We start from the raw sequence: 26,461 nt of genomic DNA on the forward strand, positions 1-26,461 counted from the left end.
TTTTTTTTTTTTTTTTTTTTTCTTTTTCTTTTTTTTTTTTTTTGTGACTCTTAGGGTTTGTATGTAGGTAGATTTATGCTGTGGACCCAATCTGTACTGATTCACACTGGGGTCATGGTCTTCGAGGTGTCCACGCTGCAGGCATGTTAGCTTCCACTCGTGCTCCCACCCACGGACAGCTAAATACTTCCTCTGGGGAGCGGGGGTGAGACAGAAGTAACAAGAGGGGCCTGGAGAAAGCACGGGTGGCTGAGCTAAACTACTAAGGTAGCTTAGTTTCTCTTCCCCTCCTGTGATGAAAGAGATGTAGGCATTTGTTTTCTTCAGTTTCCCATGAAGGACTTTTAAAGGAAGTATCCTAAGCGGAGTAAGTGTGTGTGGTCACGTTACCTGTGTGCGTGTGGCTCATCGACCCACGACAGAAGGTAGGAGATCCCCAAACCATGCCCATACCTTGTGAAAACAGGTGGGCAGAAGGAATCCCACTGACACTGCAGTCTGACCTCACCCTCCAAACACCCAGCGGCTGCTGGGTGCTAAGGGCACTGACAACCTCTAGTGTGCCTTAAAGATTTTCACCACTGTTTGCGAGCAAGCTGGCTATTTGTTCAGTCAGCAACTTACTACCTCTCAGGACAAAAGGGAGGCCTGGGGAGTGCCCTGGGAATCCTTTAGAGAATCCCAAATGAAATTCAGTCATTTAATGTCACTGGAGCCCAACAGTGTCGTGGCCCACATTTCTCTCTGCTGCCATAAAATCGCCCTTATCACTGCACCAGAGCAAGCAGTGGCGGTACGGCATCGTGTCTGCAGCCTGGTGACTGGGAGGAGTGATGCCGGTGCGCAGTGGCTGAGCTCATCCCTGGATTAATGCTGGAGTTTTCTTCAGTGGAGTTGCTCTGGCTTTGTTCCAGGGATGTTGCCCTGCAAGAAAACAATTAAGCACGGTAACAAATTAATGAGCCTGATTACTTCAGCTCAGCGAAGATAGCATGCTGGTATTATCATCATGGTTGATTACGGTTGTTTTACTAAGAGAGCTGTAACCGTACACCACTGGTGAGACCCAGGAAGTATCAGTGGTGGAAGATAAAACTGTATCCATGCTGGGGCACCATCTAGCAAATTTCTGAGATTTTTTTTACAATAGCGTGGTGTCCTGTCAAAGGACACCATTGGACATCACTGTCTTTTGCATAGCTCTGTGAGGATCCTTTTAACCCCATTGTGTGGGTAGTTTGATTAAAAATTAGAAATAAATAAAAGAGCTCCAGCAAGATGGCAGCTACAGCATAACTGTGTCACCCAGGGCTGGACTCTCCTTCACTTGAGAGGTATTTCAAGGCCATGTGTTCTGAGTCAGTCTAGTTTTTCAAGGGTGAATTGAGACTTAATGCTCCAAAGCAGTGAGTTGCTCTGCAGCTGGGAATTTGGACCTTCCTGCTTAATATTTGCAGGTCTGTGGTGACACTGGGACCGAGATTTAAGTGACTTGTGGTGTGAGGAGTACAGTTGAGGAGTTAGTTCTGCAGACTGAGCATGCCTGGCCAGAGGTAGTTAAGACACATACTCAGTGGCCACCAGGCCTTGCTGCCATCAGTTGAAGTTTGGCTGCTGGCTCTGTAAAAAGCAGATCCTCCAGCTCTTCAAACAGGAGCCAGCCCTCGTTACCAGAGGGTGTGCAGAAGTGCCTTGGTCCCTCCCTATGTCCTGCTTGAGGGGCACGTTTTGGGTTCCCCTGGCAGACCTTTGATTTGTTGACCTGTGCTGCTACGTATGTCTTTGTTCCACGGCTGCTGTTGCTGTTTGTTCTTTTTGCAGAGCGTGTATTCATGCATGGTTGGTGCTCTCCTCTTTTCGGCAGGCTCTGGCTAACAAAGTCCCTGTGGATGTCATTCACAAGCTCACGGCCATTGACAAGTGGTTCCTGTATAAGATGCGCGGCATTGTGAACATGGAGAAGATCCTGAAGGAAGCAAACAGGTAAGAGGAAACAGCTTTGTCCTAGGACACACTGTTCTTACTCTAGGGGTCTTTCTGCTGGAAAAACCACGGTAGGCCCTGAGCACTGATGCAGTCGATGCTGAGGAGTTTATTTTGGTGCTCAGCGTGAGTGGAGTTGCCTTAAACCCCGGCTGACTGCCTCACCCAAACTGAGGAAGTGTCTGAGAATGCTCTTTTGGGGAAAAGAGGGTTCAGGCATCTTGCTGCATGTGGGGATTTTGCATCTTTGAGGCTGGGACTGGGGATGTGGATGGCCTGCAGCAGGCTGCACTCATGTACCGAGGACAGAGTTTGCCTTCAAACATGGGACTCATACCAACTTACTACACCCGAGGGTCAAATGCAGGGCTTTTTGTTTGTGCATGGATGATGGATTTTTAAATTTTTCTGCCTTGCTGTGATCATGTAGTATGTGTTCATGTGGTACTTTAGCGCTGCGCTTTCAAACACCTATAATTTCAGACATATATTTAAATATAAATCTTCCTTCCTTAAGAAAAATGACCATCTAAAGCTAAGTCGGAAAGATAGCAGTAAATTAGAGTGCTCAGCTATATTTCAGTTCCAGCCTCTTGCTGACTTGAGCTTTCCCTTCATGGTTTATGAGGTTGGGAGCACCTCCTTGCTGAGTTATTGGCTGTCTGCTGGCCAGCTTTTCTGTTTCGTATTCTTGTTGTCTTAACCACGATTCACCACATGATGGCACTGGGAGCGCACTGTAGCCAGCACGTCACTAACTTCATCTGCTGAGATTTCTGCTTCTATGACCAGCTGCACGGTTTTAATTGAGTAGCTCTTGGTCTCCTTTGCCCCCCGGAACAAGCTGGATCTGGAGCTAAACAGAAATAAATGTGGAGGGAGATGTCAAAGAGAAGGAGTAGCTTGATTATTTACAGAAGTCTGTTGTTCAGCTGCACAAGCTTTTGCCCTCTAACATCTGTGTCATGTTGCATTTGTCTTGAATGCTTTAAAATATACGTGTAGCTCCTGATGAAGAAGAAAAAGAAAAAAAAAAAAAAGCCCCAAATCCGTTTGATTTCCTTGCTGTTGGAGCGGCACTCTGAAACGGTGCACTTGGGACCCCAGAGGTTGGTCCCAGCCTCAGCTGCTCTAAATCCACCATCACTCCACAGACGTTAATCATGCCAAACTGCTCGTTATCACTGAGGTTCCTTTCCCTTCCTCTGCTATGGGTGGCAGGAAATAATAGTTCTAGTAATGTGACCAGTAGCCAGTGCCATCCCACGCTGCTTTTCCTCCTCCTGGTGACTAAGCAACAGGCTGCAGAGCTGACCTGCTCCAGCAAGCCCTTTTGTGGTACCCAGCCTTGGCTTTGTATCACGCAGCCAGTTGTGTCCCCTGTAAGTGGATTCATGCAACGCGGCTCAGGTGTGTGATTATATCCAGTTTTGTTCACTGGTCAGTGCAGCTTTTCAGTCTGGCATCCCTACTCAAACCTTCCCAAGGAAGCTCTTACCTCGCAGGCTGCACTGAAGGGTGGGGACGGACTGTCCGGCCGCGTTACGCTGAAGGTATGTTGGCACAGAGACAAGGAGCTGGGAAAATGCTCTCCTGACCCGAGCTAAGAGATGGTTCCAGCAAGCCACATCAGGAAGCACTTCTCTGCAATAGCCAAGGGAAAGCTAATTGAGTGATGCAAATGAGACTTGGCATTCCTGTGCTCCTCCTGCAGCCAGCTGTTTCCAGTCCCCAGCATGCCTGGCACCGCGTGTTACCTGTGCTGTGGGATTATTTCCAATTGCAAAGAATGGGCTGTGATACAATCGTCACTCCAGATCTTTGTTGTTGAAATACAGTTACCATAAGCAAAAGCATTTTGCTGTTCCCAGGCACTGCTGCTGCTTGCAGGCAACGCTTTTTGTTCAATCGAGCCTATCCCTTTCTTTTTGTCTCCTGGTTGGCTTGTGAGTGCTCTGCGGCAAGATTTTGGACGTAGCTGAAGGAACATCTCTGTCCAGAGTTTTGGTTTGGGCCCAACAGAGCTCTTGTAGAAACTGGTAACAAGGAGATGGTCTCTGCCAAGAAGAAATGCAGAGCTAGAACAAGCAGATATGGCAGGCAGGTGGGGAAGGGGGATTGGAAGCAGAGGGAGACCTTTGTGAGCAGTTCAGCAGGCAGCACTCTCACCGCATGCTGCCGTGCCAGGCCTGCATGGAGTAATTCAAAGGTAGCACCAGGCCTCGCTGATTTATGCAGGGAAGCAGTTTCCATGTGTGAAGTGTTATATGGAATAACGATAGGGGGGCAACAGACCTTTCTAACTTACAAACCTTTGGCTGTTCTCACTGTTGTCCTGGCAAGGCCAATCGTTTGCAGAAACAGCAGAGACTGGGCAAGGCACCTATTGCCTCCCTTATGTTTGTCCCAACAAAATTTCTTTCCATGGAAGATTGGACCCGGTGCTTATGAGACTGTGTAGGTTTGGTCATGCTGCAGCAGTGTTTCAGTTCAGCTCTGCTTCTGGGTCCTCTAAAATGGAGGAAGTGTTGCTTCAGGTGTTGGAATTTGTCTGCAGGAGAGCAAATGGCCTGAGTTGAATGGGGAAAAGAGGCATTTGGGGGGTACCTTCAAGAATATCTAGTAATATCACACACATCAAACACGTGTTTCTCCTGTGACCTACATATTTCTCATTTTAAGTCAGAACTTGTGTTGTTGTTGTTTTTGTCTGTTACCTTCGTCCCTTCAGGAAAGAAATCTTCCGTGCAGCCTGCCCACTGCACGTACACATGTACATGGACATCTTGCTCATGGCAAGAAAAAGCCTGATCTCGTGCTGCCAGTCCATGACTGGACAGTGGTGGACAGAGCAGTGGTGTGCAATAGGACATGCTGTTATCAGGAAATTCTTTCCCTAGATTTGGCCTTGCCTGTCTCATGAAAGAAAATGGAGGGGAGGGCCCTGGAGTGACCCCAGAGGCTGTTGGTCATGCTGTCAGCTTGTGATCGAGAAGGAAATTAGAACAGATGACATCTAGGTGTCTGAGACAACCAGGAGTGAGATGGGACTTTAAGGCCAGGGTTATGGATGGGTGAAAAGAAGGGATAGTGTGGTCCAGTTCTCTCCTGGGGTAAATCTGAATGAGATCTAGGGGAGGCTAGGCCGTCTTGCAGCGGCCCATGGCTTATTGTGAATTCCTTTTAGAAGCCCGTGTCTGTGAAAGGTGTATTTTGAAAGCATGACTTGATTTCAAAACATTAACTGCGGTGGAGTAGCCCCAGCACTACAGGTGCTGGAATTAAAGCCCAGCTCCAGCAGGTGACCCAGGGAACAGCACAGAGGAAAAAGCAAACAGGCCATCAATAAACCGTGCTGCTCCGCAGGGGGTGTTGCACATCTGCTCTCCTCAGAAGCAGATTTTCTGCTGACTTGTGTGCTTTTGGGACAGGTCAGAGAGCCCAGGTCAGATCTTGCGTGGGTATACAGCAGAGCAGTACCAGTGCTGCGAGGCTGCACGGATTTGTGGTGTTTGAGGAGCTGTCGCTGACATACTTGTTGTTTAACTAACTGGGAAGATTACTTTTGTCTTCCGAGTGAACTGGAGGGCAGGGCAGACTGAGGAACAAATGAGGAATGCAGCGCATGAGGGGAATACAGTATAAGCAGTTACTCAGCGCTGTTTGTGCTTTGTAGGATCCAAGGTGGGATGCTTTCTATTTGTCTTATAGAGCCATTGGTAACTTCACAGCTGTATTTTCCTTTAAAGCATCTGCACGTCTGTGGAAACTCAGTGTGCATTTCCTTCCCTGATACCCGCCATAGCCTGGCATTGCTCTTCAAAAGCCGTGGGGGAATCTCTGCTTCCAGCACTGCACATACTGCTGTGGGGAGTCTGTAGCGCAACGCCCCAGCAAACACCTCAAAGATCTCTCTTTACCTGGCGTGGGAAACAAGCTTGGAGGAAGCATCTAGGACCCGTTTCTTGGCGGTGCTGCTGTTTGATATGCTGCTTCAGCACATTGCTTAATTGTAGGTGTGAGTTGTTCGGGTCTTAGGGCACAACGTGAGGCTGTAACATTACTTACATCGAGGATCTCCACGAGATTTATTAGCCAAAGATGTGAATGTTAAAGATGCAGAGCACTGAAGTGCTGATAGTTCAGTGAGTGAGGCTTGTTGGTTTACAGCTCCTGCTTTCCTGCACCCCCCTCTGACAGCTTTTTGAGTTTCTGAGGAGGGGAAAGGTGGTAACAATCTGTCTCCTTGAGCAGGGAGAGAATTTACACACCAGTCTCATTATTTTAGTTGTAGCATGTTCAAAATCATGTAAGAACATCAGGAGCAATCAAGGAAGTCATTAGGAAGCCATTAGGAGTCTTTAGTGGAGAGGGACAGAGAGGGAAAGAGGAAGAAGATCTCTTTGTAGGCAATCCACCCTGAAATCAGGTAGGTTCCAATTCTGTGACACCCCTGGGTAAAGAACAGATCCCTCAGGACTGGACATCAGGAATTTTGGCTCCAGCACTTCTTGCTTTTGGTCTGCTTTGCTTGCAAGAGCCAAACTGGTGTTGAATTCACCCCCTCCAGGTTTAGGGGGAGCTGAGCTCAGGACTGAGCTGGCTCACCTGTGCAGATCCCCCTGCATACCCACGTGAATAGCTGCTGGGATAAACCAGAGGTGATCTGCAGGAGTGTCCCGTGGGCTTACAGGGCAGGCGTGAACCAAAGCCCAAACGTGCCTCAGATGCTCACAGCCCAGGCTTTGCCCCTCAGTTCACAGACTGGTCCTGATTTTTATTTTATTTTCTCTTAAATTTCATTTTATTTTATTTTCCTTAAGGCTCGCTAGCATGTGCCTAAGCAATGTGCAGGATGGGCATAAACATGACAACGTACCGAAAATGAAGCAGAGCTTGATCTGGGGGCTCAGAAGAGCGCTGCTTTCCATATGGAGCTGGGGCTTTCTGCCAGCCCATTTATTTAGCTTTACTCCTAAACTGGTGGATCAGATGAAAGCCAGTCAAGTGGAAGAGAGGGCCGTGCTGGAGCGAGCAGCCTCTCCTGGTAATTGCAATGCTGCCAGCGTTCTTCCAGTCAGTTAATAGATTTCCCCAGGTCCTCTGTGCCAGGTGAAAATTTCCTCATTAAGGGGAATTTATTCCGTTTCCTCTTATCGTTTGTTATTGAAGAAGAACGGAGTGGATGGTGTTCCGAAGATGACAGGGTAGAATTTTAAACAAAAAGCAACAATAAGTCAACACCGGAAGCTGAAAAAGGGGCACAAGCAAGGTTTGGGAAAGGCTTATATTGTTTATAAACTGAGAAATGTCGGGGGGACCTGGCTTTTTGAGAAGTGAACAGCCGCTAAGTGATTGTGGCAGCGTGGAAGAAGGCTGATCATCTAGTTTTGAAGCTCCAACACTCCTGCCATTTTGCAAAGGTGAATGTTAGGAGAAGGAGTGTTAGAGGAATCGTGGCCATTTCATCTTCCCTTGTTTCAGAATTGATTATAAATTAGTGAGGAAGTTCAATCTTCAGAAGTCCTTTGGTCTGTATTTGAAGAGTAAGTGATGCTCCAGGGGAAGGTGGCCGGCAGTTATGTAGGAGTGGGTCATGTTCTTGGAAACAGCCAGAACTGAGATATCCAGCACTAAAATGAAAAGAGGAATTCTGGTGAGCTCTTGAAAAGGTCATACACACTTAAGCCTTCAAAGAGATCACCCTGATAGTGCCCTTGCTGGCTTCAGTGTCCCCAGCAAGTCTAAAGGGTTGGGTGGGAGCGGAGGCTGTGGGGACAGAACTAGGTCAATGCTGGACCTGAAAAATCATCACCCCTTTACCTCTGCGTGTCTCAGTCTTGCTATTGGCAATATAATCATCACCCTACCTACTGTTTGCATGTTTCTTTTTATTCTTCGCATGGAAGTTGGGGTATAAATGCTAAAAATCAACAGTATTAGGAAATGGAAATCTCATGGCAGATCATGGTTTCGAGTAGTTGGAAAGCAGCGCTGCTGGGTGTTTGACTTGTGCTGATTTTCTTTAACTGTTATGTGGCAAAAGTCTTGCTTATATCCACGGGGTTGGGTTGTCACATCTAACCTCTCCTGCCTCATGGTGATCCTTGTGCGTTTCCTCCATATTAAGCCGCCTTCGTGGCAGTGAGAAAAGAGGAAACCCTTCCTGCCTAGGTGCTGCTTGAATTGAGGTTCCAGCCACATCTCTTCTATGAAAGATGCATTGAAAGCCACATCTCTTACTTTTATCATGCACTGGGACTACTAGAGGAAAAACTCAGATTTATCTCCCCTTTAGGTACTCAGCTTTTCTCTTGCAAGCTGGTTGTCCTGTGCAAAACCAGTTCCCTTTTTGCATGGACATCCTCACCTGACTAGGATGTGCCAGTAAATGTCCTGGCCTGATTTGAGCTGCTAGCCCAAGGCAAGGAAATCATGCTGCAAAATTATCACTGCTGCTTTTCTGCCCAGCCTGCTGATAAGGAGGGCAATGAATGATATTGTTATAATGATATATTAAAAATAAAATAAAATAAAATAAAAGAGTTGAAACCAGCTGCAAATGAAGGCAGTTTTCTTTTTCTCTCACTAATCAGATGGCAGCCAGCAATGTGTGTTTCTGAGATGCGAGGGAGGGAGAGCAAGGGAGAAAACATGCATGGGATCTGGCTCGTTTTCTTGGGATCGTCAGGTCTGCTCCCTTGTACTTAAGGAATGCCAAATCTAGGAGAGGAATCAAACATGGCTGCATCCTTCCTAACAGCTGGCGATGGCTGGCATCTGTTTTGCCAGGGAGTTGGCAGATTTTGCTTGCTGTGTTTCCTCTTGTAAAGCACTCATCCATGCCTTCAGTTCTGGCGTTCACACTTCACGCAAGAAGTCCTGCCTCTGAGCTGTAATCAGAAAGGAGGAAGGGCTCTGGGGAAGCAGGGCAGTTTTTGCAGCGGAGGAGTCAGCACATGGAAACTGCAGGCTTTAATTGCTGGGGTGCTGGAAAGCAGATCTGTCTTTGGGAAACCTTTCTGCTTTTGGGGCTAGATCCAAAACCTGGGAAGCTCACCCTGCTGGGTTAGGCAGGACCGTTTCCTTCTGAGAGCAGCAAGGAGCAGGATCCCTTGGAGTAAGGAGTGATGTGATGGGGGCAGTTCGAACTCCTGCCCAGGAGCTTGAACTCCAAAGTTTCTGGTCCCCAGTTCTGCTCTCAGAATTAGCTGGCTCGACACTTCGGTGCCTCTCACCTGTTTTGCCTGGCTTCACTGAGGGCAGTGGAGCTGCTCCATAAGCTGAAGTGGAAAATCCAATGACTCTTTCATGCTTCAGCTTCCTGACACATTCCAATAAAGCGGCCTTACCCCTCTCCTCCCACTCAAATAACATAATGCTATTTATTTAAAAATACCATCAAGCAAAGGACATAATTCAAAAGCTCTGATTTAGGAAAATTGCTTGTTTGTTAATCATTTCCTTTTTCCTGATTCAGAGCTTGCTTGCTCATAAAATATTGATTTATTGGGCAGGCAAGGATGCTCTTGGCAATGAAGATGAAAAGCAGAAGTGCTGATAAAAATACATAGGCTTTTTATGTTTTTCCAAAAGCTAAGCTTAGAAAAGGTAGCTTAGAAACACAGACAGGCAGGAACTACCAGGGGTATAGGTAGAGTCAAAACAAAGCGAAACAAAAATAGTATGGGAGAAAAAAGTGTGCGATGCAGGGAATAAAGAGGGGACGGAGAAGGTGGAAAAATGAAAACGGACAAGAAAGCATCGAGCTGCAGAGATGTCTGGGGGAAAGCAATGTATTTGAAATAAACAGCAAAAGTTTGGAGTGCTAAAAAGTGGGAGAACAAGAACATACAGAAGTAATGAGGGACTCTGAATGCAGTTATGAAAGCAAAAAAAGGTGCCATGGTTGACCCTGCCTATCTCCCTCTCCCCCTTTTCATAATGCAAGAAGTAGCACAGATGCCATGGGGGGGGGAAAAGCCTGCTTGAGGCTGGTAAAAGAGAAGAAACTACCTCTGCACGTGAGCAGATGAAGGCCGTTTTTTATGAAGGCCGTTTTTTACTATGCATCTCTGAAGTGACGTGGTTTTTCAAAGCAGCGACCGTATCCAAATGCGGAGCAGCCCAAAGAGCAGAAAGAAGGGTGTGTTTGGGATGAATTGTGGTGCTTTGAGGCAAGTTGTCCCACAGCTCAGCAGGGTCAGGGGACGTCTGAGTGGTTCATCCCAGAGCTTTAGGAATTTCACTGCTTTGTGAGCAGCAGTTGGCTCTGATGAGAGGCAGGAGGTGTGAGCAATCACAGCTACGGAGCTGGCCCAGTCTGGTGAGGCCTGTATTTTAAAATTTGGACTGGGAAGAGGAAGGTGAGGGAGAGATACAGTTAAAGTTTAGACGTGGAGATGTGGGGATAAGGAATCCAAGAAAGGAACCACTGCAAGTCTTCCGTGGAGGCTGTAATGGTAAAAGACCACACAGACATGGATATGGTGACCTTAAAGCAGCTTGGAGGAGAAGGCTGCCGGGGAGATCATGGGCCCAGCATGAGTCGCTCCTGTCTCAAAGTGAAAGAAACACTCTCCTTCCCAGCATCACTAGTCTGCCTGCAGGCTTTGCCTAGTAAGTATTTGCATGGGACATCCAGCCCAAGAAAAGATCTGCTGTGTATGAGGAGCGCATGGCTTAGTGGGGTTGTCTTCCTTTTCTTGCTTTCATGTGCATGCTCCTATAGTGACTGCCCCCCGATGCGGTGTGGGAGACACAAGCACTCGTATGCCTTCTAAGTATTGCTGTAAAGCCTCATGCATTTTTCTTTCTTTCATACCAGTGAAGCCGTTCCAGAAGAGACCCTGAGGAGGGCCAAACAGCTCGGCTTCTCGGACAAGCAAGTTGGGAAGTGCCTGGGGCTGACTGAACTGCAGTGCCGGCAGCTGAGACTGAGGAAGAACATAGCTCCCTGGGTGAAAAAGGTACCGGGACAAACCTTGCTCTTTGGGGTGAGGGCTTCTAAGGGGGCAAGGAGCAGGAGGCTTCTCTGCCCTTAAACACAGTCAAGGAAAACAAAGTGAAAGCCTTGGCTCTGTTGTCATCAGTGGGACTTTTGACGTTAGAGGAGAACAAATTTCACCCATCTAGCTGTTACCTCTACACACTGTAGTGACATCAATATATCGACTGAACATCCCCAAAGAGAAACAAACTATTTTTAATTTTCGGTGTGCCTGAGGTGGAACCACAGCTACCTGGCTTCAGGAAAAGGCTGAGAAGATGGATACTGGCCCACCGTGGGGTGACAATGAAAGGTGTAATATGTCATTTGTCTTGGTAGTAATTTTTACAGGGTAGCACTTTATTTGAAACACCCTATTGTTTATGGGTTCATTTGCTATTCATTGTAATAGTACTGAGTGTAATGAGCTCATCTAGTATTCATGGCAGTGTCACAAATGCTTTGCTAGGTGTTCTGTCGCTGCATTTAAGGTACGGTGGTATTAAACTGCCACCAGCTGGGATTTTTGTCCTTAAAGGGGGGGGGGAACAAACCAAGCTAGTCAATGTTTCTGAAAAAGCCCATCTGTATCCTCAGGCCCAATTCCAGATGCCAAATCTCCTTCTGTTCCCCAGCTGCCGTTTTCCTTCTATGTCCTCACCTGGCCTGCAGGAACGTGCCTGCTCTTGCACTACGTTCCTTCTTGCACATGGCACTGCGGTGCGGGATTGATTGGTGTGCCAAGGTACCCTTAATAAGGTCATTTGACTTACGCAGCAGTTGTGGCATCAAAGCATATGTTTCTTCCTGAGCCATGAAGTACAAGGTGCAGCATTAGCAACAGTAATGAGCAGCAGACACTACACAGCGCTAATGACGTAAGGTCACATTCTTCATTATTCACAAGGATTTTGCACTGCCAGTGGGGATTCATGAAAGTACTTCACAATTGGAAAGATTTTTAAGTGGTAGCATGTAAAAATTCACGTCAGGGCTGCTTTAACATTGTTCCCTCTCCAGTATGCTGTGTAGAAATGTTTCAGCTGTTCATTCAGGAAATCTGAGCAGTAGGGTGACCTGGATGGACCAGGTACTGTGTATAACAGGCAGCCAGTAGTTGACACAAACAGTTTGAACAGCCTGGTAGGCAAATGATTCTTCTGGACTCGCTGGTGACTGATTACATGGGAGACTGTTGAAAACCACATATAAGGGATGGTTGAAAATCACTCTTGCTTTGCACCATTTAATTACCAAAGCAAGAGGTATGTTATAACTACAGAGTACTTCCACTGCTGTTTGCTGCTCGGGGTGATCTCAAAGTGTTATTGTGTGTATGTTTGTGGTCAGTGTGTGAGTAAATGGAGCCAAGTGTGTAATGTGGAGATCCAAGACGGCGTAGCTAAAGAGGACAAAAGACCTGGAGGAATGGAGGTCTTTGTAATTAATACTGCCAAACTATTGAGAGAATGAGGAAGGCAGAGACAAGAAAGGATTGCTAGAAAAAACTTCTGGGCTGTGAAGATGTTTTACCAAGCAGGTGCAGTGCTAAGTTTGCAGCTTAGAAAGAGATGGTAGAGCCTCCTGTTGGCTGAACTGCAAGGCCTGGGGGCAGGGCAGCCATTTGCTGCATTGCCAGCACATCATAGGTCGGGTCACCTTCTGAGGAAAGGCAGGGTGGGAAAAATATTAAGTCAAAAATATGAAAAGGGGAGGGGGGGGGGGGAAGGAAACAGTACATAAGAATCTTGCACTGGACGAGTCACAGCCCCTGCTCTCCTCCCCTGCAGATCGACACGCTGGCAGCAGAGTACCCTGCAGTAACTAATTACCTGTACGTCACGTACAGCGGGCAGGTAGGTGCGTTTGGGAACAACACTCTCATTGCTGTCTAGTTTGATCTCTTTCCCCTGTGCTGCAGTTTTTCTGGAGATCTTGCAAATGCTTCAGTCTCTGTAGCAATTATTTTGAATGCTATTACATAGAGTCCCCTTTCAGCAGGCCTGGTACTGTGTCTTGCCTGGTGATCCAGTGCATTTGGTGTTAATGCTTCTGCATTGTTATGACTCTGTCTTGTAATACCTGTACTGACATCCTCTGTGCACAGGTCAGGCACTAGGAATGCAGAATTTGTCTCACTCGTCTTGTCCTAGCATTTTTTTTATGAAAACTTGTAGCTCCTTGGGCTGCTCGGATAGCCAAGTCAAAGGTGCTGGGTCTCCCTTGGTTTGGGTGCAGCACCAGTAGCTCCAGTGGAGTAGCACTTCATTTACACCGCAGTAAATTAGAGCAGACTTGAGCCCTGAAGGATCAGGCTGTTGGATACGGGCTGAATGCCAGAAACTGTTTGTTCTGAGAAGCACGGAGTTAGGTGCTGCTGAGTGCAGACCCTAATGACTTTTCTCCCTCCCTCCTCAGGAACACGATGTAAAATTTGATGACTGTGGAGTGATGGTGTTGGGCTGCGGACCATATCACATAGGTAAATCTTTCTTACAACTCCTCTGTTTTCCTTTCACCCTCGAGCCCTCTTTGGATATTCCTGTGGTTCATTTGTTCTTCTTCTCATATGGTGGTGACAAAACCCTCTGGAGCACAGTGCACAGGACATCAATTCCTAGCAGAAGCTTTGCCTTTTACACTTGCTTGGAGACTTCATTTCACGCCCTGGAAAAACAGGAGACTTTTTATTACTTGAAACTCAGGAGCATGTCACCTGGTTGTGATTTCCACAAAGTTTTAGGGAATTTTTTTAACCGTACCTTTGGCAAATGCTAAGGCATTCAGAATCTGATACCTCATATGGAAGTTTGCTGCTGCCGCACACATCTTAGATAAGTATACTGTCAGCTCATGACTACGTTGTTGTACATTATGCATTTTAATATTGCAAGTATAGGTGACTACAATAAAGATTTGGATTACTTCAGCTACTTTTGAGTAAGAAATTCTCTGTATGCAGCTTGTTTCAGTCCACTCAGATGATTATGCAGCATAAGAGTTTCCTCATGGCTACGGATATTAGGTAGACAGACCATGCTGAATTCTTTATGTGACTACTGTTTCTTTTCATGGATCCTTCCAAATAGCTCACTGTCATTGACAAGAAAAAGATTGGTTGTTCTTCAGAAATATTTTTGCTCTGCATCTCACAAGTAATGGTGATGGGTTTTGAAAGCTGAAACACAAACTGCATCCATTTGTTTTGCTTGGATGGATGGGCCACGTGGTGCGCTCCTGGTGCTGTTGGTACGATGTGTCTTTTTTAACTCAGTTTCCAGTGTGAATGTTGAGATGAGTGAAATCAGGAGGAACGCTCCGAGATTGCACTTTTTTTGTTATGAATGCTTCTGCCAGTCAACAGGCTGCGTATGATGGCTGCAAAATGTGAACACAAAAGGGTGGCGGTATTGTTTAATAATTTGATCGAATTTATGCAAATGCATTTTGTGCTGTTTGCCTAAAACCTGTAATTGTTTAGATCAAACATTCAGATTGATACTGGTCTTATCTGCTCTGTAGCTGATTAGACCAGGACTTTGAAAGAAGATCAGATCAATCTTTGAAAGAGATTGCAACTAAATAAAGCCTGCTAATAGAGGAAACCATTACTTAGACTTCTAAAAGTTTTTTTTCTAGGTGCTCTAGTCAAGTTGATTCTTTTTACTTGTTATCCTTTGAAGGCAAGTGAGCAGCATGCTTGGCTTTGCTCTGCACCTTCCGAATTACAACCATAATTGAGTGGGATCAGCTGAGCGTTAGCTGTGGATTGCTTGCCCCTCACTTCCTGCCAGGAGGGTATCTCCTGTCCTCTGCAGGGAGCAATCTGATCAAGCTTTGTCTGTGTCAAAGGCAGCCCTGAAAAGAGTGTAAATAAGCAATTGCACTGAGCCCCTTGACCAGCAGAATGCTCTGTTAATTTTATGGTGTTCTCAACTTACTGTGATCAAAACCTGAAAGTGAGTTCAAAACCAGGCTTGTATTGTAGTAATTATCTTCTCCAGAGCAGTGTCTGGTTATGTTACACCAGCCATTGCCCCATTGCCAGCATTACTAATGAATAACTTTTCCCACTGCTTGGATATGAGCCTTGATGCAGCTGGATTTGACCTGGGAGTGTTCAGCTGTTTTCCCAGGTAGTATCCAAGGCAGCCTGCTGGGGACTGCAGGTTACCATCATGACCTATATTTGAGGTTTCTTATGTATAGAATGCCTGAATAATTGAGGTGGAATAAAAAAAGGTGAACGGTGACCCTTCTGGGAAACATCCTGTTTCAAATTTGATTTCCCTGTCTTTTCTGTGGGGTTTTAGCTGAGGCCCAGGCATGTTTTGAGATCCCTGTTTGACAGAAGCAGGGAAATAAATAGTGTGCTTGTCAGTGAGTGACCTGTGCCAGCCATCTGTTTGTAACTAGGTGTTGTGGAGGCAGCAATTATGCACAGCTTGAATTTCCAATGCATCTTGTCACACAATTATATATACGTATATAAAATATATCAGTGGTTAACGATCATGTAATGACTGTGAACACATCACAATGAGGTCAAGGTTTTCTTGCAGACCGTTAGCATAACCATTTAATGATGTTCTTTAGTATGCATCATTCTCTGTTTATGGTACCTCTCTTGGATGTTTGTGTGCAGAAATTTATAGGATGGTGGCTGTTACCTCATGTCTAGACTCTGGCACTTCCTGAAGCCTGCAGCATTGCCAAAAGTTGTGTAGAGCAGGGAACTCGTAGAGTGCCAGTCGACTCCCTCTTTCTCTTTCCTTTAGAGGCAGGCACAGTGCTTACTCGGGGCTCAGGACAGTTAGGATGTGCCTGCCTGAGCGATGCCACAGTTGCTGAGGCCTTTAAAGCAAGGTAAAAGGATTGCAGAGTGGCTCCAAACATTCATCCATCAATTTGCTTTACCTAGAGTCAGTGCTTGGGAAAGTCAAACCTTGTAATTTCTCTGCTTAGTTAACCACACTGCTTTTCTGAGAGGCAAAAACCACTTCAGTCTTCCGTTTTTCAGACAGCATCTATACAAATACTTCGTGTTTCCTGGAGTAAACAGCGCTGCCTTCTAATGTGCACTCAGTTTGGTCAACTCCAAGTTCTGCCTCTTCAGTCCTTCTCAAAGTGTGTCAGCTGAGAGGCAGCAAGAGCTGGGGGAGCTGAGCCAGCTTACCTGATGCTCCTGGAGGACCATGTTTGGGGATGATTAGTTTCTGTGGGAGGACAATTGGATTGCTTGCTCTGAGCTGACAGGAGGCAGTGTTGGCTTTTCTTCCTCTTCTTTTTTCAGCGTGAGTGCTGAGAACGTCTGTTTGTTTTCTTCTGTGCACCCATCCTTTCCTTGCCCACTTCTGTCTCCTGGCAGGCAGCAGCGTGGAGTTTGATTGGTGTGCTGTCTCCAGCATCCGCACGCTGCGTCAGCTTGGCAACAAGACCGTCGTGGTGAATTGCAACCCAGAGACGGTGAGCACGGATTTTGATGAGTGTGACAGACTGTACTTTGAGGAGCTGTCATTGGAAAGGATCCTGGACATCTACCAATATGAGGTAAAGAAAAGCACAAGCAGCAAAAAAAAGCCATGAAGTGGCCCAAACTTTTCAAAATTCATGTCACCAGCTTGCTTTGGCGGAGCAGCTGTGGGCGATGAGGGGAGAGCTTGCTAGCTAAAGCTGTTTGGTTTGGATCCCAGTGTTGCATTTTACACATCATTGATGTTCCTAGCAGACTGCTCAATAATGAATGCCAAATAAATATTAAATTATTTTGCAAGATGCCATATTGTGCAATATTTACAAGCAGATTTAATTTGCTGCACAGTCATTTATCGCACAAATTGTTCTGCCCTTGCAGTGCTGAGCTTTAGCACTTAAGCATATCCTTGACTTCAAGCACAAGTGCTCCCCCTGAAGCAGACAGAACAACACTTGTGGCCGTTCAGGAGCTTGCAGTCTCGGGCCTTACAATACAGTGGCAGTGTGGTGAACATCGTCGGCGTGCAGGCAGGCCAGAAGGGCATTTGATTTGCCATCAAACTGAAAGATGGGCTGGCTCCTGATCCAGACATTGCCCTTGTCTGCTGGGAGTTTTCAAGTGCTCAGAGCTGCCAATACTAAGAGGCACAGATGAGTCCCAAGGAGATTTGATGATGGGAGGTTCCACTATGGAAACTGAAGTTATCAGGGGTGCTTACAGGAACTTTAATCTTCCTTGAAGTTCAGTGTGAGTTGTAACTTGCTGAAGCGACTTTGAGGAGCCAGGTCATATTCAACTTGTGATTTTTCTTGTCTCTTTTCCAGTACAAGCGAATCTGAGCTCAGCCCTTTTGTGAATAGGAGGTAGCTCTCAGAAAGGTTTTATCACCTGGCTACATCTTGATGATTCCCAAATATGGGAACAAGCAAAAGCCCATCAGAAGTCAAGTCCCAGTCCCTACGCTCTGTTCTTGAGCCATTTGCAAAATACTTTAGGGGGACCATTTTTCGATTGCAACTTCATACTTTATTTTTTCCAAGTTGATTTACCTCTTCTTTAAATTTTCATAAAAACAGATGCAGTTGCTGCAAAGTGTTAATTTAGGGCGGGTTAAAAGACTCTGGTGGCTCACTAGAGTCTTAAAGGGTAATTTTTGAATGCTTTAGGGGTATCCCCAAGGCCCAGCTCTATAAACATTGAGCTCTTGTTTATTTAACCAAAACTGAACTTCTGAACTTGGGGCATAGAGCAAATTGGTGTGACAGTTTGTCAGAGAAATAACACTGATGAAACACAGCATCTAATTACTGCAGGATCAAAAGAGAAGGTAGGCATAGGTGATGAGGAGCAACTACTCATTTAAACACACGGTGCTGGCAATTAGCAAGTCAGGTAAGAAAAATATGTGAAAAGAATAATGCATGTGTACTGAAGCTTGCAGCATCCTGCTTGTTGCAGCAGGGTTTGGTGAGCTGGAAGTCACGTTTCTCAGTCTGTAGGTTGACCTTGCTTATGCTGGGATGGGCTGTGGATCTCAAGGTCTAATAGCAGCATCCTGTGCTACCTGGTGGTGAAGGGATTTGTTCTGGAGACATTAAACCCATTAGGGTCTGAGCCTAAACATCCAAAGTTAGGGTGAGCTGTCTGGTAAATCCCAAGAAGAAGAATAAGTACTTAACTGTTTTAGAGCAATTCTTAAGGAGTGGCCACAGGGAATGGCATTGTTATGCTTAATTTGTAAGTGAAGAAACGGAATCTCTGAGGAGGGAAGAGACTGCACAGAGTCTGCCAAAGGATGTGAGCAGACCTGGGGACAGACTCCAAACCTCCAGCAAAGTATAGCCTAAAATACACTATTTGCTGTGTCATTTTTTAAAAAATGAGTGAGCCAAATGCTAATGCCCTGTTAACAGAGTATTTCCTCAGGCAAGTGGAGCTGGAAGTTGGTCCCCAAGGAAATGACAAAGCTAAAAACTTACGATTTGATCAAAGATCCTGCAAATAACCTCCTTCCTATCCCAGTTTAGTATGGAACACATGAATAGTGCCAGGGTTTCAGTCCAGGCTTTTAAACTTTGCTGCTGATTAGCTTCCTCTATTTTTATAGCGTACAGTGAGTAGTGCCAGTGGGGCAAATACTGGAAGTCCTGGAGCATTGGTGCACCGCAGGTGTAGAACCACCAGCAAACAAAGGACAAAGCCCTCGTCCCCCAGTAGGGGTGATGCATCAACTCTCTAAGCACTGCTAGGATTAACATCAAACCTTGGGCAACTACTCCCAGTTTTCTAATTAGACAAATTAGGTTACATTGAGAGGTGGGTTGACTAATGAAATGATGGGGACCCCAACCTGCCTGCCAAGTGCTGCTCATAGCTTGGCATGGTGCTGTCACAGGGACATCCTCAGCTGCCTCTCCTCTTTCTGTCCCTCTTGTCCCCACCTCTCCCTCTAGTCGACATCCACAGCTGCTCTGACACACCAGAGACTGAGCTCTGCAGACAGAGCTGTGCTTTGGAGGGAAATTTAGTTTACTGGGAATGTGCAAAGTTAGGTGGTAGTCTGTGAGGACAACAATTAAAAAAAATAAAAAAATAAAAAATCCCTTCCCTCAGATTTATTGGCTTTTTGTTTCCAGAGAAGATGTTCCCTTTTTATTTTAATATCTCTCTGCTTGAGGGCCTCTTCTGATTCTTTTTCAGCTTCTAGGATCATTCTGAAACAATTCATAAAACTAAAGGAGGCTCTTAGGTACAATTTTAATGGTCTAATTTGTTTTCAAACTCAGGGAAAAAGAAAACCCAACTCTATTACTAATGACATAAAAGCAAGGTAGTAATAAAAAGAGTGATTTTTATAATAAAGGGGAAAATAATTCTCCCCAGACTTCTTTCACTAGATTATGTGCGGTGTATATTTTAAAGCTTTCTGTTGGCAAGGATGTTATTCATTTTCTTTATAATTAAAATATAGCTGATGACAAAGTGATATGTGGTGGAGTCCGTTTTCAGTCTGCCCACGTTCCTCAGCAGTGCAGACCTGTTCCCTGCCTGGGCAACAGGCTGCTCCTTGGGCAAAGGCATTCTTTGGGAAAGAAAAGCAGAATTTTAAAGGAAAAAATACACAGCAGCTGGGTCTCAATTTATGGTTATATTCTGAGTAAAAATGAGCACGTGATTCTTGACTATCTGCTTGAGAAGCCATCTCCTCTGTCTCTTTGGAGACCCCGATGCTGTCCTAGCTTGGACGTAGGCGGTGTTTTGATTTTAGGGGCTCAGTGGCTGGAATTGTTTTAAAGGAAGAAATAAGCAGCAGCTGAAGAGAGGCTGTTAGCTGGGACATCTGTGGCTGAAATATGTTTGGGACAGACTGTGATGATGGCCGACCTTGGCATCAAAGCTAGGTTGGGTCGTTGTCAAACCAGAACGGTTCCAAGGTGCAAGAAGGGGTTTGCTTATTCGCTGTCTGGTTCTCCTCCATCTGGGATGCTAAGGAGTCCAGGAACTGGAGATAAGTTCTGTGTTTTGGATGGCTCTGGAAGCTTGAGGGGGTTTTAGACCCAGTAAAGAACAGATTTTTTTCAGAGCTGGAGAAGGAGACCTCTGATGCCATGGGACAGCCCCAAGTGGGATGAAACAGCTTCTGTCCCTGCCCCACCCTCTGCTAACAAGGTGTTTTTCCCTCCCAGTCCTAAGCTCTTTCAGATGGCTGCTGTTGGCTAGCAGCTGCTTGTCATCCCAGAAAGGAATACATGGAGAGTATAAAAAACATCAGCTCCATCACTGTATATTATTAGCATGCAAGGCAAATGAGTAATCTTGTAGACCTTGGGATAATAAATGCTGTTTAAATGCCAGGCTTTTTTAGTAGATCCTTATTACGGTAGGAAATTATCCACATTAAAGTTAAGCAGGGTTTGTTCTAGCGTTTATCATCTGTTTTTTTTTTTTTTTTTTTTTTTTTTTTTTTTTTTTTCCTGAGTCACTTCTAGTCCATCCTGCTCGCGGCTCACAGATCTCCCACTCTAAATCCCTTTCAATCCCTCATTAAGAAGTTCCTCTTCCAGGAAGGCCAGTGGGGTTAACCTTCTTCAGGAAAAAACACACTTGTTAATTAAAAGAACATTGGTACTCTGAAGGATAGAGCCAAACCGTGGATCACTGCGCATTGGATGTTGATTTATGCTTCTCATTTGCTAGAGGTGGGTGAAACTGTGTAAAACACATTTGGTTCAAAGGAGCCCATCGCTACGGCTGTACTGCAGGCCGGATTCTCCTTTGGGCAAAGTTTCACCAGCTTTAATTTGGAATTAAAGTGCCCGTTATTTAATTACCCTGAATTATTAAATGATCTAAATGTAATTCACATCCTTATAATTGTTGCAGGTTCTCCAAAGCCTGTTATTTTTATTGCTGAAAATTTCCTCACCAAACTCTACTGTACTTGAAAGCCTTCAGGGGTTTATGTAAGGAAAAGAGGAAAAAAAAAAAAAGCCATATTTGCACCTGAAGGAGGATGTACGTTTATGAGGAAGCTCAGCTGTCTCCTTGTTATTTGATGTTTATTATTTCCTTGCTTAAAATGTTGTGGTTACCCAGCCACAAACACAAAGCGTGCCTTTGAGGCTGGAGGATGCTGTGTCACCTGTCCTGACTCATCTGCTTTGGGAATTTAAGTGCTTGCAAATAACCTGCATGGCAATGAGCATGTGTGAGAATTCGGCTGAAATATTTGTTACTGTGGAGTGCGCTACCAGAAATGAAGAGCTAGGCACAAATAATGAAGACGAATTAAAATAAAGAGCTGAATGTATCCGGACTCACCGCCACGGGCTGCCTGGTGGGTTGGGCTCTGGTGAGCTAGGCTCTGCTCTGTGCAGGGCAGCAAGGGGTCAGCAGTGAGGGCTCCCTAAAGCTTGCCTTCTGGGGCTAGGGGAGGATGTTTGCTTAGCAAATAAAGCTCTTGGCATGGGAGGGGGAAATGAAGTCTTCGAGTTGTTTTCTGTTGGCCCTCTGCTGGAGGTTACTGCCTTGCAACCCTAGTACAAAAGAGTTTGTGTGAACATCTGCTACTCTTGGCAGTCCCTGGCCGTGGGAGAGGCTGCTTTCTCTGAAGAGCTGGTCTATGAGGGAAAGAGGACCACCTCGTGTGGTCATGCTGTGGTGTCCAGTGGCCGCAGCAGGGCTCGGCTGAAGTGAAGGTCTCCATGCCCACATGTGCAAGGGGAAGGGAGGGAGACCTGCCCCCAGCAAGCAGAGCTGTGAGTTTTCTTGCAGGCTGTGATATTTTTGTAGCACGGCTCCTTTCCTCTGCAAAGTGAGAGAGCATGTGTCAGCTCTGTGCTTACCCTCACTGGGAAAGCAGAAGACCCCAGACGTGACATGAAAATAAGGTGGTAGTCTGTGGTTCTGGCAGAAATGATAAAATCTTGGTTTGATATCAAAAGGGATGTGAACACTGCAGACTCCTTTGGTTTCCTGGGGAATTTGACCTCAAGTTACTGCTGCCTGTTGATGACATCAAGGAGGATAGTGTTTTTTTAGAGAGGCTATGCTCTGAATCAGACTTTGCAATCTGGGTACCTCCAGATCAGAAAAGTTATCATCTGCCTTTACTCGTAACAATCTAAAAATGAGTAATCTATACCCTGGGTCCCTAATTATAACAGTTTTTAATGTTAAGCTAACTTGGACGTGACTGTGCTCCTTTCTCTCTGCCAACAGGGATGCAGTGGTTGCATTATTTCTGTAGGTGGGCAGATTCCCAATAACTTGGCAGTGCCACTGTACCGGAGTGGAGTGAAGGTTCTTGGCACGAATCCTTTGCAGATTGACCGGGCAGAAGATCGCTCTATTTTCTCAGCTGTTCTGGATGAGCTGCGTGTGGCCCAGGCTCCCTGGAAGGCAGTCAGCACTCTGGTAAGTTGGAAAATGATCTGGGAAACGATAAAGTGCCTAGGTGTTGTGAGCATCTGCTGGAGGGACCAACTTACTGATACGTTTCAAGATTCTGAAGGCATTCGACATCTTTTTACTATCCTTGTTGAAGAACTTTTTGATCCTTGCAAAATCATGCTGTAGCTCCGGTATGGGAGTGGAGTGGGAACTGGAAGGGAAGTGTCTTCATATTATCCTCGCACATCGTGGGGTATATAACCAGGAAATGTTAGCACCACTGTCAGGCTACTCTGGTTTATTCTGCTGGCCTTGAAAACTACTCTATTATGTGGAGATTGCAAAGGAATAGAGACATGTCAGCACCTTTTTTTCCCCTGTGAAGCTCTATGGACAGGGAGGTTCTGAAGAGGACAACTCTGGAACAGAGGAGCTGTGTATTCTGTTCAGCCCAGCCTGTAGTCCCCTACATCTTTCTTTATTTCAAGTGCAAATGCAGTTAGAGTGATATTTTGGAATGACTTTAAAATATGTTCTCGTTCACAGCATGTTTTCCCTCCCTGTCTTTAGAGAGATGCAGTTGAATTTGCAGGCTCTGTGAGTTACCCATGTTTGCTGAGGCCTTCCTATGTTCTGAGGTAAGGCTCAAGCATCAGAGCTGGGGGGTATGAAGTAAAAAAAAAAAAAAAAAAAAAAAAAAGCCTTTTTGAGGAAAGGGAGAGAGTCGTTTTAGGGGACTTGGAATATGCTGTGCTAGGTACATGCAGCATAAAGCTGCCAGTCTTAACAAGTGGAACGACTGCTGCCTGTACCAGTAAAGGGAGCCAACGGTTCCCTTATGTCCATCAGGCACAGATCAAAGGCAGAACACAATCCTAAGAATGTCTGTTTAGCTGAACTGCCTTTTTTATGTCTGAAGACCAAAAACATGAGCCATCTGGGATACTCCTTAAGGTTCCTGAGCCTACCTGTACAGTTAAGCCAGAAGATTGTTTGCCACCAGGAAAAACAGAAGGCAATGCGCTGAGGCCATTTATTGGGGTTGGCATCTCTTATCAGAAAATGACAGTGTGTCTTTTGAATTCAGCTTCTTATTTGCTAAGCTTCTCTGCTTACAGGCATGTTTTATGTCCCTACGCTGTGGCAGCTGTTTTTCTTTAAATAGACATTGTAGAGAACTGCACATTTTCGACAGCTAGACTTTTTGAAGAAGTTACATCAGTGCTCACACAGGTTTTGAATGATCACTCTTCTCTGTGAGGAGTTTCTTCATAGCTGACTAGGCACAAAGAGGCAGTTTGCTGGGCACAATTTACAAGTGCAAATAAATTGGAGACAGGATCCTTTTCATATGAAAAGAAACATATCAAAATGAGGAGACACAATATTCATTTTCAGGGGAGCAAAAAAAATCTTTTCATTTAAAACAGGGAAAAAAAAAAAGCATTTCATATATGTTCAACCTCAAGGAAATATCTTTTCGAAGACTGCTGATTGTGACTTTTCTATTCAGTTTCTGAAGCTTGCAGTGGAGTTGCAAAGCAAAGTTAAAAGCCAGCACTCTGATCAGGAGGACAACTTAGAAAGTGCTCCTGATGTCACTTTCTAGATTTTTAGGGCACACTCCTTTTAGCCTGTTATTTCCATTTGTATTCAATTAAGTAGAGCCCCTTTCCATGTAAGTATTTCTTAATGCAGTATTTCCAAGGTATTTTGAGCATTTCAAGGTTAGGGGAACTTCAGGATGGATTAGGGGAATTTCAGGGAGATGAAACTGCAGAATGTCAAACTTCAAGAAATATAAAGTGAAAAGCCCTTGCACAGCATACTGTCTGGCCTCTATTTGCAGAACAGCAGCAGGTCCACAGCTAGACTTCTTCATCCTTTGTACAGATATGGCCTTTAATATTTGCCAGTTGCCTTTGAGAACTAAATGCATTTCCCCACCATTTATGTTCCGTGTGCACCAGTTCACATCCTCAGTGGTGAGGCTGACATAGGTCCCTGGATTTAATTGAACTCTATTGATCTACATCAGCTGAAGTTGTAGTCCAATAAAGTATAAGCATGTAGGTACTTGTGGCTATTTATCTTAGGTTCAAGGGCCTGATTTCATGGGATAGGTCCTTCCTTCACTTTCCCCCACAGCCTCTGTGGGCTTGCCCACCAAAGCAAAGGGGAAACTGAGTGGCAGTAGTAGAAGTGAGCAATGTTAGATCTTAAGAAATAAATTTAAAAAATATCTTGCCTTTCAAAGGGACTGAATTACTGTTAACCCATGTTCTCCCAAATCCCTGTCTGATGTTACAGAGAGCTACATTTCAAAGTAGCTTTCAGACACCATATCTGTATCTGCTGTGCCCCTCCCCTATAGTCTAAGAAGTCAGTCAGCATAAAGCAGCCCGTTGTCACCTGCATTTGCATTGTCACAACCATCACCAGTGGCCTGGCCACTGAAGAGCATTCGGTCTGACAGTTGGCAAAGAGTCTGTCATGAGCTCACAGCTAAGCTGCATAACATGGTGAAGGAGGCTGGGTCTTGAGAGGGGATATCTGGCTGACTAGCCACCTCCTCCAGCTTAGGGGGAGCTTCAAAAGCTTGGGTCAGAAAGGGGATTTCCCAGCAGTGCTAAGGCTGCACAGCCCCAGTTCGTTGCTGGATTTTTCATCATGGTTCTGGAGGTCACCTGTAGAATGAGCAGGTGGCTTAAGCCAGGGTCTTGCTCAGCTAGCCTGTCATGTAAAGGTAGTTGTGCTGGGGTGTCTCATGCTGTAATGTCTCCCTTACCGTCATGAGGGAAGATGATCTGGTTTTGGTTTACCTTTTCTTTCATGTCATTCTTACAGTGGGTCTGCAATGAATGTAGTGTTTACTGAAGATGAAATGAAGAAATTCTTAGCAGAAGCCACCAGAGTCTCTCAGGTAATGATATTTGCCCTGCCACTGCTTTTGCTTGTTGTGTTTGCTGTGTTTGTTCCACCTGTGCTGCGCTTTCCCTCTGTTTCTGTATTACTTTTTCCCAACTCTCTTCCTTGCCTGGGGAGAAGCCAGGGAAATTCAAGTCTGACCCCTCCGTTCATTCCCTAACGGGTGGATCTTGAATGCAGGAACCTTTGCAAGCTTCTGTTACGACATTTAGCTCTCCAAATCATGTTCTAAGCTTCCTTTGGTACAAGCTGGTGCTTGCTTACAGTTAATGCAGTGAGATTACTGATCTGCAGAGTATGTAAAGCAGAAGATGAAAGGTGTCAGTTTTAATTGATTTAAAAGTTATTTTGGCTTTTTTAGTGTCTTTTTTCCATCAAGGGGAAGGTTTTGGTCTAGAACACTGAAATTTAGAAAAGAAAAAATCTGAGCAATTTCCCAAAGACCTGAATGCTTCAAAACATAGTAAACAGCTCAAAGCCTGAGGTTTTTTTCCTATCCTTGCTATCAGTGTTAGTGTGTAAGAGATGTTTGGAGAGCTGAGAGTGTGGGAGGAGGAAAAAGTGAAATGATTGACCTCAAATGAACAATATACAGAATATGGAATCTGACCTTTCAACAGCCTCGGAGTTTGGCTTGGCCTTTTGGCCTGTTTTCTTGTTCCCCCTAACCTCTCTCCCATTTCTTATGTTTTATTTTTTTTGGAATGATCCCTGTTCAGAAAAGTGCTGTAATGCCATAAACACTGCTCTCATGGGGAACCTTGGAGTTAAGTAGTTAGAGCAGCTCTCTGAAAACACAACTGGCTAAGGAAGCAGACACATTGCTGCTTACTCAGAGGATTTCATAGGTGGTGGATTTCTTAAGCTTGAGCAAGAAGAAAAACAACAACAACAACAACAACAAAAACGTTTTTTCAATGCATGAGGCAAATGATGGAAGTTTAACCTTTTGGTAAGAAAAGAGCTAGTCAAATGGAGAGACCTTGCAAAGTAGTAATATCCTGAAGGATAGGTTAACGTGGAGGAAAGAAGACCACTCGGTATCATTTGCAAACAGTGGTGGAAAACAGATTTTCAGCAATGCTCAGCCACCCAAAACCCTGAGCTTCTTTCTGTACTTCATTTGTATTTCCCCATGTGCTCACAGAAGCAAAGCAGACAGCAGTGCTCAGTGGGACAGAACGCTTTCTTTG

At 45.3% G+C, this 26,461-nt stretch overlaps 1 protein-coding gene across 12 annotated transcripts in view; it reads left to right on the forward strand.

Moving 5' to 3' along the window:
* Window positions 1–26,461, forward strand: part of CPS1 (carbamoyl-phosphate synthase 1) — a 113,463-nt gene that overhangs the window by 66,021 nt on the left and 20,981 nt on the right. For all 12 annotated transcript variants that reach the window (XM_035331121.1, XM_035331112.1, XM_035331113.1 and 9 more), the window contains 8 exons: window positions 1,865–1,983; window positions 10,811–10,952; window positions 12,763–12,828; window positions 13,391–13,454; window positions 16,341–16,522; window positions 22,170–22,364; window positions 22,911–22,978; window positions 25,188–25,263. In XM_035331121.1, the coding sequence (XP_035187012.1) occupies window positions 1,865–1,983; window positions 10,811–10,952; window positions 12,763–12,828; window positions 13,391–13,454; window positions 16,341–16,522; window positions 22,170–22,364; window positions 22,911–22,978; window positions 25,188–25,263 (912 nt within the window). The remainder of the gene's footprint in view (window positions 1–1,864; window positions 1,984–10,810; window positions 10,953–12,762; window positions 12,829–13,390; window positions 13,455–16,340; window positions 16,523–22,169; window positions 22,365–22,910; window positions 22,979–25,187; window positions 25,264–26,461) is intronic.

Source organism: Oxyura jamaicensis, chromosome 7 (genome assembly GCF_011077185.1).
Source record: "Oxyura jamaicensis isolate SHBP4307 breed ruddy duck chromosome 7, BPBGC_Ojam_1.0, whole genome shotgun sequence".
Lineage (NCBI taxonomy): Eukaryota > Metazoa > Chordata > Aves > Anseriformes > Anatidae > Oxyura > Oxyura jamaicensis.